The sequence below is a fragment of the Barbus barbus genome (assembly GCF_936440315.1).
Source record: "Barbus barbus genome assembly, chromosome: 13".
NCBI classification, from domain to species: domain Eukaryota; kingdom Metazoa; phylum Chordata; class Actinopteri; order Cypriniformes; family Cyprinidae; genus Barbus; species Barbus barbus.
Window position 1 is genome coordinate 21,144,677 of NC_136741.1, and position 18,575 is coordinate 21,163,251.

Sequence of the window (18,575 nt, forward strand, 5' to 3'; positions counted from 1 at the left end):
CAACATTGTATGTATTTGTTTGATGAGTCACATATTAAGCCTTATATGTGACCCTGGACTACAAAACCAGTCATAAATCACATTTGTAGCAATAGCCAACAATGTATGGGTCAAAATGATCAATTTTTCTTTTTTGCCAAAAATCATTAGTATATTAAGTAAAGATCGTGTTCCATGAAGATATTTTGTAAATTTCCAACCGTAAATATATCAAAACTTAATTTTTGATTAGTAATATGCATTACTAAAGACTTCATTTGGACAACTTTAAAGGCGATTTTCTCAGTATTTAGATTTTATTTTTGCACCCTCAGATTCCAGATTTCCAAATAGTTGTATCTCAGCCAAATATTGTCCTATTCTAACAAACCATACATCAATGGGAAGCTTATTTATTCAATTTTCAGATGTATAAATCTCAATTTAAAAAAAAAGAAAAAAAGAATGAGTGGTTTTTGTGGTCCAGGGTCACAAATGTTTATTTTTAAGGACATTTTTTGTTTACTTTGATATGATAAACAACACACACTTGGTCTGAGAAAACTATGAAATCTTTAAAGCTACGGAGTCTAAAAATGGATGAGAACATCCAACAGTAACTTCTCAGAACAAATAGCAGCCCACTGCAGGGCTGCATGGGCCACCGATGACACAAACGAGACCTGACCTGTGTCATTTTACATCTTGCCCTTTTCATCGACTCGTTTTTGGAGACGCCGCACGCAATAGGCTAAAACAAAACAAAGTGCGTGTTTGCAGGAGGACGTCTCGAGGTTGCAGGGCGTTAAACCCCGGGTGGTCAAAACTCACTCATTTAAATAGTATTGCCGTATCAAGAATAACCACCCGCTTAACTGCCTCCATCACGAGCTACAGGGAACAGGTTGCCTGGGAAACGGCTGCATGGCAACAGGATCAGAGCCGGGGGGTTGTCTGCTGCTAGCTCTGCTCCCGTTTCCCATTTCCTCACTAGATGGTGTGCAAGCCACTGGAGAGTCGACTTCCTCCCGCGGTCAGGTTCCGATCAAAACAAATCTGGGAAACTACACGGAACGCCGTTTCTCGGGGTTTTCGCGGAGGATTATTGTATTTTCATCCAGATATTTTTATTTTTGATAACGACGTGGATCGTGATCCATTCGGCGGTGATGGACATAATGATTGCAGTGCAGGATGCGTGCGTCTCCGGTCAGTGGCTCACCGCTATAATTCTTAGTCTTTGCTGCTTTTTACCGTCGTGTTTGCCCGCTGGACAAACTGTGGACTATGCGTCCAGCGAGAGTGTGGTCAGCAGACAGGGAGACACCGCGCTGCTCAGGTAGGAGACTCAAGTCGCTGTAGAAGTGTTCAAACTTAACTTGGCTGGCACCTGCCTCAGTCTCTATGCTCTGCTCTCAGTTTTGTAAACAACACTCGGCAGATCCCCCAGTGCCGCTCCGTCACTTTTATTTGGGTCATAAACCCTGCTGATTCCCATATAGACCAGAACAGTTTGGGACCGTGATGATTTTTTGGTTGATGAACTGGCTCAGTTATATATTTTTAAAGTCTAGGGTCCAGAGTGTCTCTATGAGGGCTTGCATAAGGAGCTGGGGAAGGGGGTAGACTTTTGTAAACCCCGCCAAGCGGAACACTTTGCACAATTACAATGAAGTCATTCATGATTCCCACCGTCCGAAAGAGCCCCACATATGTTTGCGTCTTGGGAAAAAAAAACAATTATAGAGATAGAAAAGTTGCACACGATTGTTATGTGCGAGATTAAAGGGGGATTTCAGTCACGTCAAGATATGAGTAGTTTATGATGAACATGTAGCAAAATTCCAACCACTTCGCGTTTATTGAAAGCTTTTTTTCATGGGTGTGTCTGACGGTAACTGATGCAACTGTCTGATGCTAAGTTTAAATTTTTTTATTTTTTATTTCACAAGTCCGTTCTTGCCGTTTGCTGATGTATGTTGTACGCTAATTTAATTTTTTAATTTTTTATTTTTTTTATATAATATCAGATATTGAGTGAATTCAGCCCTGGGCAGCCTATGTATTTATCTTCTTAAGAATTGATCCAAACGTCGTTTATATATTGTCTTCCGTGAAATCTAACTTTCAGAATCATTTGAAACATTATATGAAATTTTGTATTTACGTTAGAATACATGCTTGACTCCTTGCAAATTTAGCTTGTCCCCCTTTTCATTTCTAAATATACACACAGGACCACTGTGATGGGAAGTTCGACTCATTTCATGGAGTCGGTTCTTTCGAACAGTTCGTTTCAATGAACCTGTTCAAAACCACATTTAGCAATTCTTTTGCGTAAGTGCGTCATCACGTAGTCCGATACACTCTGGCGTTGCACGTTGCACGCTCGAAAAGTTTTATTTTTTTAAGTAATATATGTTGCTCTTTATTATAGTTTTTCGATTTTGTTAGATGCTTATTGTAGTGTCACGAGTACAGTGCAGTATGCTGTAGCTAAAATAAGTGATTTAGAATCTAAATCATATTTGTGTTTTATTAATTTCAATTAGGATACATCTCTCCGCATGTTTTAAAATAAAATATTGTTTATGAAAACAAACTCTCAGCTGACTCCTTGGGTGTCAGCTTGTTACAAATCGGACATGACAGAGTCGGTTCTCTGTTTAAAGAGTCGGTGACTCGAGAAATGCTTAGACTGATTCAGTCCGATTCGTGAACAAGGCCAGTTTATTGAATCAGTCAGCCGATTCATTGAAAAGATCAGACTCAAAATAACCATTCGTTCAGGAATCAGTTTGCAGTTTATAAACTCTTTGTTTTTTGTAATTCTAATCTACTCAGTGTATAAAATATATTTTGCTTAAGTAAGGTTTTCATGTTATCTGTTTGTTTAGAGTTTTGGGGAAAATGATGGACCATCACCCTTTGTTCACCCCTTGACAGTCAATTGCTACCATTGGTTATGTTTAGCGGGCTATTCAAACATCAGTTTTACACCTTGCTGAGACCCCCCCCCCCCCCAGAAAATCTTGATTGTTATCTTAGTTTTTTCTTATACTCGCTTTGACTAAAATACACCCTGTAATGTTTCTTGTATTGTTGTTGCATTTTCAGAAGTGAAGGCACTTATGGCAAGTAATTTCAATGTGACAACATTATTGTATCTCAGAATTGGGTAAAAAAATTGTAATGGGAGGCCATTGTGTACTGTGAATAGGGCTGTCATGACTGTACCAGATGACCAGAGAATGTCGTTTGGTGGTCTGTGAATGCTTGTGCTTTATGTCCCTCACCCACGTCAGTGTTACATGGAGACGTGAGTGGGAACCTGCTCCCTTTCTCCTCAGGCCACACCTCTTACTGTCAGTGCTGAGTAATCGGAAGGATGTTACTGTGAGATTTTCTCCTCTGTTTTATCTCTTCTGTTGTATTATTAACTTCAACACCAACACTTTAACTATAATGTTGTGCTCTCTGAAATATTTAATGGATGTGTTCGAATTATTGATGTTTTGCTTATCCAGTTATTACAGAGGGATTGTATCAGTTGTGTCAGTGTGTATATGTGGATATATTGATGAAATATATACAATCAGCTTCTCTTGAAGTTTGCTTTATTTGTGGAATCATGCTGTTTTCAACACAACATGATCACAAATTTAAACATGTACACTGTAGGTATTGAAGAGAATATTTAGGATTTAAAATGTTAATGACTTCTTAGAGTGTATCTAATCTGTCTTTATCCTTGGCATTTTTGGTCTCTTGAGCTGAAGAGCATAAATTATGACTATAAATTACGAGCATATTATTATGGTTCTTGACTTTGTGCCAGTAAACCCACGTTTAATATTTGCAATTTGGCTGCAATATATCAACATACTGTATACTACAGATATGATGCCAGTGGTACAGCTTAACATTATAATGTTCACATTATCATGTTTTTCTTAAATTTTGTTCAAGAATAACTCACGATCAGAGATTATCAGTTTCAGCTTCAATATTTAGTGTGCCACCGAGGAGTCTAGATTGTGTGTGGCATTCCACACTGCTCTTGTAAATATAGAGAGAGCCCTGGATATTAAAGGTGATACAGAAAGCTATAGAAAGCCAGGCAGGAAGTTAACATTATCTGACATTCACCAGCCATGAATACCAATATATATATATATATATATATATTGTGCCGGGTGGTAACCAATTATGTCTGGATTACATGATCAGATTACAGAAAAAATACTTGTAGTTAGATTTAAAAAAGTTACTTTTTTATTTATAACATGATATTATACACACAATGGCAGTAACTATTTGTAGTTTAGCGATTATACCTAATTTTTCGTTTTTATCTTTTTAGTTTTCCTTTATAAAAAGCCTATAAATTATATAAATTCAGAAAGTCTTGTAGTGACGTGTAGTTTTTTTATTTATTTTTTTTATTTAATTAATTATAAGCTTTTCATGAACTTACGAACATAAAGAATAGAATACAGCTATACTCTTTTTCTTTTCCAGTTCTTTTCTGTGGCAGTATAATTGTATCATTACAATATTGTAATGGAATATTCCTAAAGAAGCCCCCTTTCCCAGTTGTGGGGGAGGTCACGAGTCTCAGGATAAAATATGCAGAAAAAAATAATCATTGCCACCAGATAATGGTTATCTTCAAAGCAATTATACCTGAAGCACTTCTGAAAAAACAGTAGTGCCTTTCAAGTAGATTTAACCTCCCTTCTCCTCAACCTGTCACTGATTTTCATGGCTTTTGATGAAGCAGGCTCACTAGATACCAGATAAGCTTCTTTGTCCCTCAGGTGCTAGACACCCACTCTACTCTCAAACTGGAGAGCACACAGGCCTGCACCATTCACCTTAACAGTAATCCTATCATCAGTCCTCACCATATTCAGTGTTAATACTGAAGACTCGTTTGTCATCGGCTCAGTACTATATGGTATTGAGTTTCATTTGAGTACAATAAAGTCCTCACTGAGATCATTAGAAACATTTGAACCATTTGTTAATATTTGGCTTAAATGTTTCCAGTATTCTCTCTGCAGCATTAAAAGGAAACCGTGTCTCAATTCATTTGTGCAGTGCATTGCCATGGCTGCAGGTTTTTAAATGGAGTCATGTAAGCAAGCCTTAAATTAGTCCCTGTCATTTGCATAATGAATCAATGTGTGCGGATTGCACGTGGCTGTAAATGTTAAGTAGAGCCGAGTAATTGGAGGGACTGCATTGGTAATTATTAGTGAATGGAATACAAAGCAGAGAATCAGATCAATAGCATTTAGGCTTTCTTTCCCCCTCTGAGAGCTTAATGTGACGTATCACTATGTTGGCCAACAAAGAAATCAAAAATTGCTTGATGTAAAGGCAATGTTGATTGCAGTTTCCCTTGTAGAATGGAAAAAAGTAATATTCTGGATGATTGGGCTCTTTTATGAGGATTATTTATTTAACATAGTTTCCTATTTCAGCTACCAAATTGTGTAATGATATGTTTATTTTGATTTTGTTCTGTTATTGGAACCATATAATTCTCAGATGTAACAACTAGCTTGTTAGTCCAGTGCAATTTTCCAAGAATTAATTGCGTTTATTTGGCTTTGCTTACTTCCCGTTTATTCATGGTAAGCTTTTCTTCAACGTGTGTTTCCTTCAAACTAAACCCATAACTATATAGGCCTAGTTTTTAGCACCATGCTTTTAACAATTGATTCTATAAAGCTCCTTGGAGTTCCTGTAGAGTTCAAATGTCTTAAACAGTTTAAAAGGTCAGGCATTCAAATATTTTAAATATCTGATTGTGTGCTGCTAGGCTTCTGCTAAGACATTTGGCAAGGCTTCACACTGAGTCACTGGTAGTTTTCAGATTTTTGAATGGCCATTGACCACATTTGGGTTACATAACAGACCCAGATTTCCGGCTGGATGGTGGTTGCAGTTTTACTTTGTTAGTGTCTGTGAAAAACACAGGGCAGTATCATGTTGACAACACTAGATCTTCCAGAAGCTATTTTTAAATCTGAACGGAGAATATATATGTATAGAATATATAGCATAATTTGCATAGTTTGTCTTTTTGATTTATGACAACTTATAACAAAATGATGTTCATCCAGCAAACTAGATTGAGGTAGAGAAACTTATTTTGTAGATTAAGCACAAATCTTTGTGCACAAATTGATTGCTCAAAAAATTCTTCTTACTTAAGAGTTAAGAGTTCTTACTTAACATGCAAATTTGATTAAAAAAAGAGATATTACTTTGTTCATTAAATTGATATTATCCAGTCTTATGCAAAGCATGCTGGGAACTAGAAATCCACAGCCCGATTTTCAAAATTAGACAATTTCATTTACTGCAACCTAATAATATTACACTCAATATTAAGTTGTCGTAATGATCAACATTATAATGTCAATACAACTAAGCAACTTAAAATGTCTAATTAAATCAATAAATTCAAAATTTTAACTTAGCTGTGGTGTAATAGGTCCCCTGGACTTTCTTTTTAGAGTGTGGATCTTCTCAGATGAAAACATAATTAGCACGTGATTCAGACTAATCAAACAAGCAAAAGTAGCTCATGTTATGCCCCATTTATGGCTGCAGTGTGATTTTTGTCCTTCGGGACTCATTATGTACAAAAACATCTATTTCCCGATTTCAGGCAAAGTTCTACCTAACTAGACTTTAAATGAACTGTCACCCGCAAGCTTGATCAAAACATTAAAATGGAAAACTGATGAGAAATAAACTTGTCTGGAAAATTGCACGCCTGGCAGGTTTATTTAACAGCCTCTACCATATGAGTGACACCTTACCAGCACAACAGTTCTGGACATTCATAAATTGAACCAATTCTGGGCAGTTATCAGTGGCTAATTTAGTGGACCACAGTCTCAGAGAAGGAATTTGCAAGGTTGTCCAATTAGCGGTGAAAAGTGTTGGGTTGTGAGTGCATGTCAGCAGGGAAGAGAGGGCCAGTGGAGGCGTGTCATCAATCATCTCAACAGCTTTGCCTCTGCATTCTTGGCAGACTGGAGGCACTACTCAGACTGGGAATGCCACACCATCATCACAGACTGTCAGCTGCGAAGATGCCCGCCATTTCTTCCTTCATGCTTCGCATATCTCGCTTTGTTTTCACGTTGCTTAATAGGTCGCGTAATGTCGCATTTTCCATTTGTCAGAACCAGAGAGGATTGGCGTTATGACACAATATTGGCCGATAGGAAGTGAGCTTATTTATGAAATGAAAGCAGTTGCCTCTTGAGAGATGGCAGCACCTGGTTTCCTTCAAGAACATGAGACTTTTAATTGCAACTGTCAAAACCCAACCAGCATGAACAATGGCATTTAATTTGTACCAGCTCACTACTTTTAACTTTTAGATCACCCAACTTTTCTTACCTGATGCTTTAAAGAAATTTGGTAGTTCTGAAAACAGCCTGAGACTCTTTAAAAGGCCATTAATGAAATTGTGGTAAAAGCAGAGTACTCGAACTGCAATTATGTAAGTGCTATGCTGAGCTGAGAATATGTTTTAGTCAAAGGAACAAACCCCACAATGCTTGCCATTGTTCACACATTGTGGATAGTGCAAAAGGCTTGTATTATTGTGGCATTTGGATAGCACTCGTGCGCTACACAAATTTATCAGATAATAGGATGGTTCACCCAAAAATGAAAATTCTGTTATCGTTTACTCATCCTCATGTCGTTCCAAACTGTAAACCTTTAGCCCCGTTTCCACCGCAGGAACTTCCCAGGAGCTAGGGACTTTGGGCCGGTACTCGGTGCGTTTCCAACGCAGGAACCAGGATCTAAATAATAGGTGTGAAGCGGCGCTTCAAGTCGAACACACCTAAAGTTCTGGGTAAAAATTTGCCCCTCAGAAAGTCCTTGCTCACAAGGTAGTACTTTTTTAAAGGTCCAGAACTTTCGGGGGCGGGACTTGGGCGCTGAGCATGCTGATTGGTTGAGTTCACGCAGCATTGTATTTCAACCAGGGTTTCCGTTGTCCGGTAATTGCCGGACATTGGCCGGAAAAAAAATGAAATGTCCGACTAAATTAAATCTCTCCGTTCAAATTGTCAGATTAAAATGGCCTAATAATCCCGCCCCACTAACACAATCTGAATTTGAGAATAAGCCTAAAATGTATAAAGCAAAAATACACCGACCTTTGGCTATGTTATAAAGGAACAGGCTCTACCGTTTGAAAGTTATTAAACAACATCGCATGCCGCATCGAGATAAAAACATCTCAACTTTTCAGAATGCCGCAAGCGCACCGCAGGTCATGTGACAAGAACCAACCAATCACCTTCCTCACCTTTTCCGTTACTTTGAAACCTCAGCAGCGTTTTTGAAGTATGGGGTGCACCCAAACACTGCGGCGTTTTTTACTTTTCTTAGTAAATAAATCTTGTAACAGAGTTACAGTAAGTGTTTTTCGGTGTTGGAAATCCATTGCTGAAATGTCCTTGTTGTAACGGAGAGCGCAGCTGATGGTTGTTTAGCAACGACAGACGCCTCCGGAGCGCAACCGCCCGAGCGCTTTGGAAAAAAAGAGAAAACGGCGCGCCTAGCGTTTTCCACGCGTTTTTAGGCGCGATATGTGAATGGCCCCTGAGACGTCTATTTATAATAAGCGCAGCATTCTTTTGTAGGCCTATAATTCTAATATCGTTCTCACCTATATTATATTATCTTATGCTCTTCAATAATATGCAGAACCAGCGATCAGAAGGATTATTTGCCATTTTACAAGCATTGAGTCTGCGGACACCGCTCCTCTTATCGATGCCATAAGCCTGCGACGTGATGCCCTCGCTGTCATGACAGAGCTCCGTGGCTATGGAGGATTGCATTTCTCCACAGCCTGCGAAGTCCTCGTATGTGATTTCAACTAAATGTATCCAGAGTGGACCAAGCTCGCCAAGATAGCCTGTGTAATCCCTGTCTCGAGTGTTCCTGCAGAGAGGGGGTTCTCGCTGCAGAATCGGATCAAGACGAAGCAGCGAAGTCGCCTTGCGGAGAACAAGGTTACGCGCCTTATGCGCATTGCAAGTTGTGGAGAGACTCTGGGAAGTTTTGATTTTAAGTCGGCAGCTGCACAATTCAGCACTGCAAAACAGCGTAAAAAGTAGCCTAAAATGACAGTGTTATAGGCCTAGTCATTTGTTTGTTCCAGTTAATTTGACAAGGAGTCATTTCACGGTGGCCAATTTAAATGTTACCAGTTAAATGAGACATATTGAGAGTGTATAATTAAGTTCGCTTGAGTAAAAACAATAGGCTACTATTCAGATATTTTATGTGGGGAAGGGGGATTGGTTTGTTAAACTATGAATGTGAAACCATAGTAAAAACAATGGACGTTCATGTTTTTTTCCGTCTATTTGAAAGTTAGGCTAATAAACGTTGCATTCTATACGGCCTGATTATGTAATTTTTTAAGTTACATAGCCTGCCTCCAGTTTTCCTCAACTTGACTAATTAAGAGGCGATATTTGACCGGCACATCACCAAAATGTCCGGAAAATAAAACCTCTGCCGGTCACTTTGACCGGCACCATTTTTTTCTAGCGGAAACTCTGATTTCAACCACAGTTTATTCGCATAATTTTCAAAATATTACTGTTATTGTGTGAGGAAATGTAGTTTTAAAAGTATTTCAAGCCAGAATGTGGTTGCTTAAAACTCAAATCTGCATTATAAATACATTCTTATTGTAAATACAGTGAGGAAAATTGTAGCAGCCAAGGCGAGCTGACTGATGTTATCAAGTACGCTGCTTTTTGCAGAATTACCGAACTTGCATCGTCCCGTCCGCGGGAGTTCACACTCCCGAGTCGAACTCGCAAAGTCCGAAATTTGCATACTTTTTATTTGCAATGCGTGCTGCAGACCAACGTCACCAGACTATTTGCCTATTCTTCATGGTACTTTAGGCTAGATGGAAACGCAGACAGCAACAGGTCTGGGGGGGGGGGGTTCTGGGACAAATTGTTGCAGGTAATTTCGGTGGAAACGTGGCTTTTCTTTCGTCTTCTGTGGAACTCAGAGGAAGGTAATATTTCAGTTGTTTTTGTCCAAACAATGGAAGTCAGTTGGGTCCAAAAAACATTTGACCCCATTGACTTGCATTGTATGTAAAAGAACATTCAGACACTTTTCAAAACATCTATTTTTGTGTGTTATGCAGAAGAAAAATAGTCATACAGGTTTGGCTTATCATGAGGGTGAGTAAATAATGACCGATTTTTATTTTTGGGCGAACTGTCCCTTGTTATTTAAATGCCTACCAAGGTGTTTGAACTAGTGTTAGATAGCAGAGGGTATCTAGTGCATGTCCATAGGGTGTGTTGCCATGGTTACCATGGCCGGGTGTCATTTTCTGTTTCGGGATCACAAGCACTATGAAGAAACCAGTGAGAGTCTCTAATATACATCACGTTGCTTGCTGTTTTTTAAAGACGTCTTAGCATGGACCTATTTTTAACGGATCTTCCATTGATTCAGCCTCCCTTCTCTGCAGCATTTCAATTTTCCCCTATTGCAGCATCACAGCACCTATCATAGTCCCTTTAAAGAAAATGGTCCCCCCTGTTGACTCTCATCTAGTATTGAAATGCTCTGCAATTGTTTCTCTATTTGACTGTCAGCATGGTGGAATATTTTCCACTCTTCTTTGGCACTATGCTGTTACAGCGTAGCCGGATTGTTGCTGAAATCCTTTTGTATGTGAACACATTTATGTTTTAATCACACTGATTACATTTTAGTGTTGCTAATCGCTTTGATCTGTAGCTGTATCTGATTAAAGCATTCTCACATGCACTAGTTACTCCATGAATGTACGTGTGCTTTCAAATCTCAGTTATGAATCAAAGACCTTTGTGGGATGGACGTTAAGCTGGGCGTAATCTCTGCCAAATGGTCTCACAGAAAGCTTACCCAAGGAGGTTCAGTCCCTGCCAAAAACGCAAAGAATGAGAGGGAAGAATGCTCATTAGATTTCCTTATTCATCCAGTCAAATTAAGGGGTCTAAAATGCACGTCTTCATGTTACACGTCTTCCTCTTGCTATAAACGACAACCTGGTACATATCTTCTGTTTGTAGTTTATGTCATGATCCATCAGCGAGGCTGATTTTTTCTGACAGTTAGCACCTTCAATACTTGCATGAAAACCACAAAGAACGAGTTTCCTTCACTTGCTGCGTTTTCTTTTGAAGCGCTGAGATGATATCTCTTAGCGCAAAGAAAGCATCAGCTGAATGATCGAGTTTTTCTATAGCCTAGTTCTTCCACTACATTAGGTGGCAAAGGGTGTGCTGGCTTGCAAGAAATATGTCACTTAAGGAAGGCAGTGAGCAGAATTAGGTCATGCAAAATATGGCAGGGTCCCAGTGGGCCCTCACACATATAATTTATCCAGTATTTGTTGTAGGAATTAGAATTAAAGTTGTGAGACACTTGCCGGTCTCTGTTGTTTTATTCACATACCGTTCGTTTAGTACAGTGCTGAAAGCTTCTTGTTCACATATGCTGTTTGTCATGTTCAATTCAATTCAGTAATATTTGTATGTCGCTTGTCATAATTCAAATCATTCCAAAGCAGCTTTACAAGGAATTCAAATCATCCTGGATGGAACCACTTGTGTATAATTATTGTAATGATAGCTTTTATAATAGCTTTTTGGGGTATAATTATAAGGCCTAATAGAGTGGCGTCACTGTATTTAGCTGCATATATGGAACAAACGGATGCATCTCTACCACTTTCACAGTGGTGACACTCTGACAGTTTTAACCCAGTATCAGAGAGATTGTCACAAAAGATTACAGAAAAGCTGCACCTTCTAAAAGCTGAAAATACTGCCTTGAACACACTTGAAACCTGACGTTAGACTGGAGCTACAAGAAAATGGCAAAAAAAGGACATAGGCTACACATATATTTAAATAATGGCGCTAGGCGCTTGTATTATCTCTGTATTTTTAATCCTTTGAGTGTACATAACATTATTATTTGCTCTGGAATGGCTTTACCCTCTAGTAAATCACACTTATATGCGAAAAAAATTGTGCAATGTGATTAAATAATGTTTATCTTTAGGCTAATAAAATGTTAGATTTCAGTCGCCACTGATTTATTGGCTAATAATTAGTTTAGCACATACATATTTTCGCTGCTTGTTGTGCCCTACGACTGCTTTACAGTAGAACATTCTGACAGAGTGTTAGACAGGAAAGAAGCTCATTAATGAGGGTTTGAAAAGAGCTGTGGAATATTTAAATAAAGTGAAAGTACATCACATTAGACTGTAGTCGCAGACAGTTGTATTTTCATCTTTACAGGTACATGCTTTTTTAGGGTGTCAAATAAAGGTGCAAATACCAGTAAATTATTGACTGCCTCAAACCTTAGTAAATCACCTTGTGTTATTTATTTAAATACTCTGCTCCTATAAATGTTGCGTCTGAACAGAAAACTCCTACAAATACATATGCAATAAGGTTAAAAATAACTGTGTCCACGCCTTTTCATCGCTCATGTATCACTGCTTTTAGTATTAGCATTAGACAAGCCTGGCGAGTAAACAAAAATATAGGTTAAGACAATTTTATTGCCAATTTGTGGCTGGGGAATTGCTTAAAATGACCAAATAGATTTTGCTGCCAAATAAATTCAAAATGTTTAGGAGCAAGTGAACACAAGGAATAATTATGATTATTTCATATGCACCAATAGTAATTAATTATTATAAATTTTTTTTTTTTCTAAATGATTATGCTAACACATCATTGAATTTCAGTCTTGCAGTAATGCAGGTTAAAAGTGCGTTTAAATCATTGCAATATTCACAACTGGTTGGATGGGTTAACAGTACTATGCAGCATGTCCCCGTCATATAGGCCTGTGTCTTAATATAATTTAAAAAATATTTTTATATATAAAAAGTTTATTAAGAAATAATTTCTCATTTCATTTGTCTAGCTGCAGTGGATTTAATCAATTCTTTTTTATGAAGTTATTTCCATCCTTTTATGCATCCTGTTAATTGTCTTTAATTTTCTGTTAATCAAGAGACACAGTAGTTAATTTAGTTTAAGTGGCTGAACTATTTATGAAAGTCTGGGATGCAATTTTAAAGAAATACTCCATTAAATTGTCACACAAGCCAATCTTCTGTTTTTTTTTTTGCAACACTTTAGTATAGTGTTAAAATAACTCTTCTCAATTGTTAAAAATAACAATTCTCACTAACTAGTTTTCTTATGAGCATGCCTATTATAAACATATTGGTTGTTTATTAGTTTTTAGCTTAACTTAACAACTACCTTACTAATTATTAATAAGCAGCAAATTAAGAGTTAATTGAGGCAAAAGTCATAGTTAATGGTTTGTTAATAGTGTCAAATAAAGTGTGACCTTTTAAAAAAAAAGAGTTTAAAAAGTACTGCAAAATAATGACCTGCATTATTTTATATTTGCAACAAATTTAGCACAAATATATAAAGTACTCCACCCTAATTATTAGAGCGAATAGAATCTCACCATGAAATTAACACTAATAGGAATTATACATTTGTCTGTCATAAAACAGGCAAATAGCAACAATCATGATTTATTGAGAAATTGTGACATATAATTGATGACTGATGATGAATAATTTTGCTTTTCGATTTTATATTTAATGAAAATATGTCTCACCATGATGCTCTGCTTCCTGACTTACATATAAAATGAATAAAACACAGAATAAACAATTAGCATCAAGTCCAAGTTAAGACCTATTCAGAACAGTCACGTTGACAGGAAAGTATAGTTATTATACTACAAAAGCCTTAGGTGAGTGGAATCCGAATATGATGGAAATCCAAATGAAAACTTTAAATTTGTCCTTTGAGAGGTAACACTGTAATAACCATAACTATTAGCTGTCTGATGGTTTGGACTGGAGCACAGATGGCTAGGGGAGGCTGAGATCCCTAGTGAATTTTTTGATGTATTTTTGCCGGTTTCGAATGGGTAATTTTGACACAGGAGATACAGTGTTCATTTGAAATAGCAGATGTTGAGATAATATTGTGCATGCATGTGAGAGTATGTGTATGTGTGTGTGAGAGCTAGAGGTAAATCGTAGTTAGCTGCAACATTTTGCTTCATTTATTAAAACTTAAGAAAAAAAAAAACCCACTGTCCTTTAGAAATCACGACCTATGTGCACTAAAGCAGCATTTTAATAGCTTCAGTCATCTTTATTAGTTTTGGCCATTGTTTGGCATTTGGCAGCCAATAGCTTTAGTTTCCATGTCCACGTACATCCAGATGTAATTATCATAATTTCTCATTGCTAAAGGCGCTTATGGGAATGTCGCCAGTTGGTTTTCAACACATTAGAGACAATATTATAGCTTGGCTTTTACATTTAATCTGGTGTTGAGAACTTGTGGCACATTGTGAGACAAGATTTGTTGGCTGGGATCGACTTAATCTTATTTTAATCCTTGGACTTGACAAAAGAATAGCTTTCTTTGGCACACGTAAAATGAACAGCGGGGTCAACGTCAGACAGGCACATATGTCTTATGAAAGAAAAAACAAGAGATAAAAAAAATAGTGGGGAAAAAAATGCTCCTTTGGGGTTTGAGGAGGATGCTGCAATCCCAGTGACATTCTGTCTCTGATCTCTCTGATGTTCAGTTTAAATGTCTTTTGTAAAATGATTCACTCTAGTAATGCAATTTTCATGTGGAAGTATTTTGCTGACGTTGAAGTCAACATGAAATCAAAATTGACCCTATTTACTTGTTCCTGCTCTTATTTTGAGCGATTCATCTTTGCATGCTATTGTCTTTCTAATCTTTAATCAAAATGTAATAACTTGCTCCATCTCTGAAACGACTTCTCATTTTGCCTGACATTGTGCTGATCAGTGAGGGAAAAAAGCCAAACATGTTTCAAATACTGTCTGCTGCTTGCTGCAGCCACTGTATGAAACTAGCGTAGCGAACAGAGAGAAGTTTGGAAGGTGCATTTTCAGCTGTTTCCTTTCCAAAACCTTGTTCCCTATTCCCATTCCCAAACTACCCTGGTTGTGTGCCTGCTGGCTTGAATTGTTCCGCTTTGAAGGAAGAATATCTGTGAGGTTGCGGTTCCGTTTGAGGCATTTCACTCCTGAATGCTTCCCCAATTTGATCATAAAATGGGGTTTGCAGGCATTTTTTCCAAGCATTAAAAGGTTTTAGTAATAAAAGCAAAAACAAATATAGATAAATACTGCTTTTTACTGATACATTCCTATTGTGTGTTGTATATGTGCTATCACTCTAGGTTTTGGTCGGTAAGATGTTGTAATATTAAAAAAAAAAAAAAAGTTTTAAGCATTTATGTAAATATTGTGAAATATCATTACAATTTAAAATAACTGTTTTCTATTTTAATATATTCAAATGTAATTTATTCCTGTGATGGCAAAGCTGAATTAACAGCAGATTTGGTCCTCAAGGAACATTTCCTATTATCAATGTTTTTGTGGAAACGGTTAGCCTATACATTTTTCACAGGATTCTTTGATTAAAGAAAGTTCAAAAGATTTATTTGAAATAGAAACATTGTAAATGTCTTTGCTGTGAAATTTGATTAGTTGAATGCATGCTTGGTGAATAAAAGTATTAATTTCTGTCAAAAAAACAAAGCAAAAAAAAAAACATTTCAACAGGAAAAAACCCTCAAAGCTTAATAATGATAAAACGGAGATGATGATCGTTGCCCCTGATAATATTACACCTAAGATTAAGCAGGTTATGGGGGGGGGGGTTAGCATCGTCTGACTGCAGTGACATAAGAAACCTGGGTGCCATCCTTGACAGAGCTATATGTTTTAACAGTCATGTAAAGTCTGTAGTTCGCTCATGTTTTTTCCATCTCAGGAACATTGCTCAGATTAGATCTTTGGTCTCAAAAAAAGATTATTGCAATGTTCTGTTTACTTGTTTGAACAAATCGTCTTTGGAGCGACTACAAGTTGAACAGAATGCAGCTTCAAGACTAGTTCCAGCAAGAGGTCCCACATTACACCTGTTCTTAAGGACCTACATTGGCTGCCTATTGCTTTTAGAGTGCAGTTTAAAATTTTTGTAATTACTTATGGTCAGGCACCTTCCTATATTCAGGATCTATTATATGCACATTCTCCTGGTCGGTCTTTAAGGTCTTCTGACCTGGACCTTCTAACTATTCCTAGAACACATCTTAAGACAAAAGGTGATCGTGCTTTCTGTGCTGTGGCTCCAAGGCTCTGGAACTCTCTCCCTTTAACACTGAGAACAATGGGCTCTGTAGAATCTTTTAAAAGACACCCAAAGACGCACCTCTTTGGACAAGCTTTTTATTAACGGTACAGTTTGTTTGTTATTAAATTTCTGAGATATTTTGTCTCAAATTGGTTTTGTTTTTATATTTTTATTTTATATTTGATTGTATGTTCGATTTGTTTTACTGATAGTGTTTTAAAGCACTTTGTGACTCCTTGTCTGTGAAAGGTGCTATATAAATACATTTTACTTACTTTTTATAAAAAATAAATACAAAAATGAAAATCTTTCTCAAATAAACACAGTGTATGTTCAGAATTGTTTAAACTTTAAGTGGAATCCATCCCAAAGGCCCTGCCAGAAAACATACCTTTAGAGAATCATTCAGCTGGAAGGAGTGATCAGAAGAACAAAAGAAATCTGGGTCAATCCGAAATGAAAAGAAAATCCAGTTTAGATTACAGAAAACACCCAGTACATCTGTAGAACAACAACTGTAATTGGTGGAGCTCAGCGTGTTTTAAGGATATAGTACAGATTCGGTGTGTTTAACTTATCTTTGGCACGGTTCTTTAGATGCCTCAAATCCAAAAACTTGCAGTTCAAGCCAAAACAAAACAAAGGCCTCGTGAATCTGCTTTGCAGAAATCATGTTTTGAATCAGAAAATACCAGATGAAGACCTAATCAATGTTCCACAAAGTGGAAAGCCTCGATGGATTCTGAAGAGATCATGAGATGAAAAATCCCACCATGAGTGTGAAGAGATTTGCCCTCATGAGCTTCACAGAGCAGTGCTTTGAAGGGATGAATAAAGATGATTAAGGGAAATTTCGGGGAAAGAGAAAGAACAAACATGACTTGATTACGGTCTCTTCTCTCTGCTGTTTTGAGACTTTGAGAGCAGATGCTTATTTAAAATGGTAACAATGCGCATTGGCCTGAAAATACATATTTGGATGTAAAATACATAGGGCTGCAGTGGGGACAGCGGGGTAAGATGTGTCAGTAAGCAAGCTGACGTTTCTACTATATACCGCTGCCTGCGATATGAAAGATGCTCATGAGAAACGTGATATTTTAATAAAAATCTGTTTTTTTCATGATAAATATCTACTTTGCATGTCAAAGTACTTTTTTGCATGGTAGGAAAGATGTCAAAACAAATATATGTCTAAAAATATATATCATACATATTACAAATGTAAAACCAGGCTAAAAATTTGCCGTGAATTAGAAAGTATTAAGTCAGGTTGTTACTGCTATATAAATAACAGTAAAATAAATAGTCCACCCAAAAATGAAAATTGTCATCGTTTGCTCTCTCTCTCTCAAGTTGTTCTAAACCTATGAGTTACTTTCTTCTGCTGAACACAAAATGCTATATTTTGAAGATATTTTGAGGTAAACGAACAGTTGATGGTCCTCATTGACTTCCTTACTATGGAGAAGAAATGGAAGTCAAAGGTACCATCAAGTGTTTTGTAGAAAGTCATGGGTCTAGCTAGCCACTAGTGAATGATCTCTGAAAACACACTTAGTGAATGATCTCTGCACACACACACTCACACACAAGTCCTTCAGTCCAAGGGTTCAAAGACTAGCACATGCTAGTAGGCACATAAAATCAGCTTTGAACATTTCCACCTGTTCCTTCCAGGCGGTACAAAGGAAATATAGCACACATGGAGGTCCATACTCTTTCTTACACAGTAGCCTACACCTCAGTAGGAAGCACTTATGCCTTTGTGGGGAGTTATTGTGAGGTATGTCCGAGTATATCTCTGTGGTGCTTTGACACCAGCCATCCTGCTGTTTCAGGGGTTAGAAATGGTGATGAAACCTTCAGTGTCAGTGATGTAGAGCAGTCTGCCTGAGGAGCTTTTACAGGAAAATAAAAAGAGTTTAGCTTGTAGCACATAATTTAGAATTGATCAGTTTGTATTACGTAATTTATTAGTGGTCTATTGAGTTTTTGCCTTTATAAATGTTAATATCATTTAACTGTGTAGTGCTAGTAGCACTTTGGAAAATATTTGTTCTATTTGTAATCAATAATTTCTTTCTTTGCTCAAAACTCTGATTTTATAACATTAATTAGGCTAGATTATAAATCTTAGTGTTGCAAGGTATGCTTTTAAAGAGATAATCCATTCTAAACTAAAAATTGTCATAATTTACTCACCCTCAAGTAATTCCAAACCTACATATGTGACTGTCAGTCATGGTTACCAATGACTTCTATTGT

The 18,575-nt window shown here is 37.2% G+C and overlaps 1 protein-coding gene across 3 annotated transcripts in view; it reads left to right on the top strand.

Moving 5' to 3' along the window:
* The first annotated feature begins 909 nt into the window (after nt 1-909).
* Nucleotides 910-18,575, top strand: part of LOC306879444 (neuronal growth regulator 1-like) — a 109,315-nt gene continuing 91,649 nt past the window's right edge. For 2 of the 3 annotated variants that reach the window (XM_079432393.1, XM_079432394.1), the window contains exon 1: nt 910-1,318. In XM_079432393.1, the coding sequence (XP_079288519.1) occupies nt 1,149-1,318 (170 nt within the window). In that variant the 5' untranslated portion in view covers nt 910-1,148. The remainder of the gene's footprint in view (nt 1,319-18,575) is intronic. The other variant, XM_079432395.1, reaches the window with a different exon arrangement.